Source organism: Dipteris shenzhenensis, chromosome 16 (assembly GCF_047967505.1).
Source record: "Dipteris shenzhenensis isolate YYH24624 ecotype China chromosome 16, Dip_SZ_1.0, whole genome shotgun sequence".
In the NCBI taxonomy this organism is placed as follows: Eukaryota; Viridiplantae; Streptophyta; class Polypodiopsida; order Gleicheniales; family Dipteridaceae; genus Dipteris; species Dipteris shenzhenensis.
Genome location: NC_141611.1, coordinates 2,203,348 through 2,208,818, shown reverse-complemented (window position 1 = coordinate 2,208,818; position 5,471 = coordinate 2,203,348). Strand labels below are relative to the sequence as shown.

Here is a 5,471-nt window from a genome sequence, read left to right as displayed (position 1 = left end):
GTTTGGTCCATTCATAATTTATGGTCTCAAGCTTTAACAATGTCTTGTTGGGTTGCCTCCGCCATTGTCCAACTTCTATCGATATCTACAAATCCAAGCTAGACTCAGCCTGATTGTGCCACTTACGTCGCTAAAATTTTGAATCAATCTTCCGCATTTGAGTCGTGCTTCATCAGCAATTGTCGTGTTGGAAATCCGTTGCATCTGCATGCCAATCCACGTCTGCATGGATCAGATTCCAAACAAGGTGAATGATTATAAATCATTCAAAGGGCCTGCCCTAGATTTGAAATAGCAAGGAAGATGTGGAGTGAGGGCAAAGATGATGATTACTTGGCCAACACTAGAGCGTTTTATAAAACTCTAAAATCCTACGAAGCCGTGTGGCACATTCTAAGCAATTAGATCAACTAGCCTATTATTATACTACTTACAATATACTTAGCAGCTGGCCAAGCATTTTAGTTTGAAAGCTCATGAGAGGGAGAGAGGGGGGAGCTAAGTGTGTGGAGGAATTCTAGAGGGAAAAATAGCATGAGATTTTTTGAAAATTGAAAATGCCGATTTTCCCTTCGTTGTGAATCCTCTCAGTTAGTCCTTCCTTTCCGCAGGCCAAAAATATCAGAGTCACGGGTGGCATCTTTGACTGGCACGATCGTCTTGCTTTGTGCTTGTTGCTCCGCGAACGAACGTGGGGGACACAGCCCATTAGCACTCACCACGGGCGCCCTGTTTAAAATGGTAACAGGGCATGTGGCGTCCTACTCTAACTCCAACCGGCACATCTCGCCCATTACGCATTCCACTTGAGCACCCATGCTCATGCCAGATGCCCATTCCGGAGGTTTCGCCTACTCTGTTAGCCTGTATGCCGAAGCCATAAACAGATTCTCAGAGGGACTCATGGAGTACCTGTGTGGAAGTACGATGCATGCTTTAGATTTGGTAAAACAGTGTGTGATCGGTGGACGCTAGCGTCACGTGAAAGGTAGGACAGTTTTGCCGCGCGAAATTTTTCTTCGGCCGACAAGACCCCGGAGGAGGCGCTAATCCGGACGGACAGGGATGGAAAGCGGTGTGCGTCTCTCTGTGCGCGCGTGAGAAAGAGAGAGAGGGAGGGAGGGACACAGAACTTCAAGGATCGACATGTTTGGTGAACCATATTGCTCTATGAATCACATGCGCACTGCAGCTCATCCTACAATCCAGTGCTATCGCTTGCCCCGAACACAGATCAACGCATTTCTCTGTGCAGGGTGCATCCCTTGATTTTGCAGATGCTTTAGCAGTGCTAAGGCAACGTAAGTACTCTGATATGGGTACACGAATCGCTCGATGGGCCGCGAAAAGCTAAAGTCTGATCTGTTTCACGAAACCGCAGAAGATTGAAGCGGCCTATTTTGCCAAAACTGCAGATGTCACGATTACCATGCCGGATGGGAAAGCGACTCCAGGAAGCGCCGCTGACATGGGTACTGTTTCTCCAGCGGATGTCACGATTACCATGCCGGATGGGAAAGCGACTCCAGGAAGCGCCGCTGACATTCTACAATCGGGAAGTTCGAGCAATCAGCGGGAGAAGCAACGTGTCGCAAGGTTGAAGATATGGGATATCTCACTGCGCTTTACGACTGCCGCATTTCTTGTAATCTCGTTGTGCGCGATGCTCACCAGCAGCCAGAAGTCGGCCCTTCAAGTTTTCGGCCTTAGTGTGCAAGTCTCTGAAAAATGGACGAGAGCTCAACCGTTTGAGTATCCCTCTCTCTCTCTCTCTCTCATGTCGCTTTTATACTCTGTCATTTGTCATTATGTATTTTGACGCAGATTTCAGATATGTAAGCAGCTTTCGAGGTTTTTACCTATGGTTTGAATATCTCAGATTTCTGGTGATTGTGGAGGCTTTGATTTGCGGGTATTCGGTCATCCAGTTCATATATCAGTCTCTAGTCTTGGTGCGGAAAGCTGCACAGAGGAGAACACACATGTGGTTTCAATTCGGAGCTGATCAGGTATTTTCTTATCAAATAGGGCGAGTTTCTCATCGAGTGGCTCTCCATCTTTCGACGGGATGCTTGTAGATGCATCGTTTTACCATCGTTTGGTAAAACGATTGCATGATTGGTCATGCAGGCCTGCGCATATTTGGTGCTCTCAGCGGCGGCGGCTGCAGCAGGGGCGTCCCGAATGAACAAATCCGGATTGGAGAGTTTGGGCGTCCAGAACATCCACATTCCGAGTGTGTGCACACTGCTGGATAAATTCTGCAACCGGGCAACCATAGCCATCAGTTTTACGCTTTTGGCAGCCTGCGCCTCGGCTTGCTGCGCAGGTTTGGATGTGTATATTTTGAGCTCCTATTAAGTCACACTTCCATTCGAATATAACTTGTGTGGACTTGACAGTTGGAACAGGAAAACCGTATACTTCCCACCGTGGCTCGATATAACAATTGCAGGAAAACCGTGTACTTCCCACGTTGGTTGAATATAACAATTGCCTCGTCCTTCAGCTCTGTTTCCATCTATGATCTAATTGCAAGTTTTCTCGCACGGTGAAGAGTTCAAAGTTAGAGATTAATTCCTAAGATTGAGTCTCTCTTTCTCGTACGGCATTAAGCCGTGGGGATGGCGTCCATGCTCAATTGCTCAACGGCGATGTCTGATAGCCACCTACATAGCGACCTCGCATCGATGCTTGCATGTGTATGGGGACACCCTCTTAAGAGAGGAGACCAGAGGGGGGAAGGACACTAGTATTTAAGAGAGAGGAGAACAAAGGGGAGACATACATATGTAGATTATTAAAAGGCTTGTGGTGATTTGTGTTTTGGCTTTAGGGTTGTAGTGACCGTATACTTTTGAAAGGTTGACATAGAGAGCCACATCATTATGGACTTAGGATAGCATTCCTAGGTTGCGATCAATTCATTATGCTAGGTTGAAGATGCTCTTGCTAGATATGAGAGAGGTAACCCAAAGGCTCTAAGGTTCTAGAAGAGAATCCTCATGGGGACAAAAACATGAGTGAGATGTTGTCCATTCTTTATTGCCTTTACCCACAGACATTCGAGGGAAAATCTCCATGTATCCATGCCAATGCTATGGACTCTCTAAAAGATGATCATGTAATGTGTACAATGGATAATTTTCAAGGTCCCAAGTTCTTCATGAATTCTTTTATTTTGGAGAAGAACAAAAGACAGGGCATGACGACACTAAACCGACATGCACAATCGAGTCTTGTACGGGTGCGATGTTGTGTTTATCTTATTTTCAATGTTTTAGCTTCTAGGCATTTTAAACGGTTCTCAAATAGGGAGGCACATAGTAATGGATGTGTAGGATCTCAAATAGAGAGCTACATAGTTAATGGTCCTACACAATCTACTTAAGTTGCGATCAATTTGTTGCTTGGGTGAAAATGCTCTTGCTAGGTATGCGATATTTAGGGCAAATGCTTTGGGGTTTCACTTGTCAAGTGGGCTTTCTCCTTTTATTATATGTATATCAGTCCAAGGGCCTAGATCATCTCGCAATCACCATTGTTTTCCTCTCTTATCTTGAAGAATAAAATGTGAGTATGCATTAACACAATGTGAGAAGCATGGTTTTTAATGGTCTTGCACAATTTGTTTAAGTTGTGATCAATTTGTTGCTTGGGTGAACATGATCTTGCTAGGTATGCAATATTTAGGGCAAATGCTTTTGGGTTCCACTTGTTAAGGGGGCTTCCTCCTTTTATTATAAGTATATCAATCCAAAGACCAAGATTGTCTCGCAATCACCATTGTTTGCCTCTCTTATCTTCAAGAATAAAATGTGAGTGTGCATCAACACAATGGGAGAAGCATGGTTTTCTCATGTGACCTTGAGTTGGACAAAGAGATAAAAGAATCACAAATATGAGGATTTTGAGAGAAGAATGATGTTTAAAAAAAGAAATAAGAAAATGAGAGTTCTATTAAAAGTGAAAGTTATAGATGGGTGTTAACACCAAATGTGTGTGGTTTTGAATCTCGATGGTTTAGTTCTTTGTCCCGTGGCTGGGACGTGGCTCTGTCTACCTACCTCATCCTTTGATTTGTGAGCAAACCACTCCTAGGCATTAGTGGCGGCCAAAAATGGAATTATGTTGAGGTTTTGGTTGGGGTTCACTACTTCTTCGATGTGGTCATGGTTTTGGTTGCTTGCCTATTGAGGTCTCGAATTTCCTTTCCTTTCTCTTCCCTTGTGGCCCTCTTGCTTTTGTGGTGATGGAGGTGGATCCATTGGTGATCCTTGTAGATGTGTTCGTGGTGTTTGTTTTGGTGTCGGATCGTACTGCTCTTGTTTTGTTGCTATTCTGGTGGTTGTGGTTGCATGGCAGCAATTATTCCCACTACTTGCCTCTTCATTCTTTAACAAGTCGCCAAACAAGTCGTCGATTATGTTGAGGCAAGGGGGTGGCTTTTGGTTCTTTAGATCTTCACTACTTGAGTAGCCACAAGTGTTTGCCCACTCGTCCTACACTTTTTCCTTTTTTGTGCTGAATTTTCCCACCTGATCGTTGATTTGAGTGGCAACTAGTTTCACCCAATTCATTGAGACCCTTGAAGATGCCTTCAACACTTTTTGGACTAAGTTCCATGGAAAATGTACTTTTCTCCTAGAAAGTGCCAAAAATTATTGACATTAGGGGAGGGAGAGGGAGAGAGACCCAGACATGGTGGGTGCAAAGTCAACCTTATCTTCTATGTCATTCATATATATATATATGGGTGAAAGCATGCTACGGTGTATGTACTATTGGCAAGAACGTGGTAGTACTAAGTAGTGTGCTATATGGAGACATTTCTCGAATCGATGTGCACTAAAATATTTATTGATTACAGATTCTCATGCACAAGATATTCTCACGTACGCATTCTCATGCTCACATACATTTTCATGCACTGCGTCTCCTCTCAGGTGTTTCACTTTCGAACCTGCACTCCATCACTTTCACTTTCAAACTTCTGAACTCTGATTTTCAGCTTCCACTTTCTGAACTTTTGATTTTCACGTCGAATTCTCGCAGGACGTTGACGTGGGTCGCTCTCTCATGAGTACTCTCTCTCCCTCTCTCTCTCTCTCTCTCTCTCTCTCTCTCTCTCTCTCTCTCTCTCTCTCTCTCTCTCTCTATTCGTTCTTCTCTTTTCTGCCATTCTCTATTTGTTCTTTGCTTTTCCTCCATTCTCTAAATGATTTCCCCCCATAATTCAATATTCGGACCTGCATGTGATTGTCTTTTGCCATTCCTTCTATTGACATGCAAACTTTCTGCTTTTGTTGTTGCTCTCTCTCTCTCTTTGTTATTTTACTCCGTTTCATCTTAGTGTGAGTTCTAGTACTAAAATGTTACTCTCTTTGCAGTAGCTGAAGATTGCCATGTCTCCAAGGAAGCTCAAAGGCATCACGTCTCCCGCCTCCAAGAAGCCCGATGTTCTTTCTCTA

At 44.1% G+C, this 5,471-nt stretch overlaps 1 protein-coding gene across 1 annotated transcript; it reads left to right on the top strand.

Annotated features, from left to right (window-relative positions):
* The first annotated feature begins 1,216 nt into the window (after positions 1-1,216).
* LOC147892392 (CASP-like protein 3A1) lies at positions 1,217-2,972 on the top strand. The gene is made up of 3 exons (XM_087387719.1): positions 1,217-1,752; positions 1,880-2,009; positions 2,131-2,972. Exons 1-3 carry the CDS (start codon positions 1,430-1,432, stop codon positions 2,359-2,361), a joined length of 684 nt encoding a protein of 227 aa, XP_087243845.1. The 5' UTR covers positions 1,217-1,429; the 3' UTR covers positions 2,362-2,972.
* The last annotated feature ends 2,499 nt before the right edge of the window (positions 2,973-5,471 follow it).

What these genes read in the sequence shown, in the direction of transcription:
- LOC147892392 (XM_087387719.1), top strand. Translation starts at nt 1,430, where the DNA reads ATGCCGGATGGGAAAGCGACTCCAGGAAGCGCCGCTGACATGGGTACT. An exon ending in ACGAGAGCTCAACCGTTTGA is followed by an intron (nt 1,753 to 1,879) that starts GTATCCCTCTCT and finishes TGAATATCTCAG; the next exon opens with ATTTCTGGTGATTGTGGAGG. An exon ending in TTCAATTCGGAGCTGATCAG is followed by an intron (nt 2,010 to 2,130) that starts GTATTTTCTTAT and finishes TTGGTCATGCAG; the next exon opens with GCCTGCGCATATTTGGTGCT.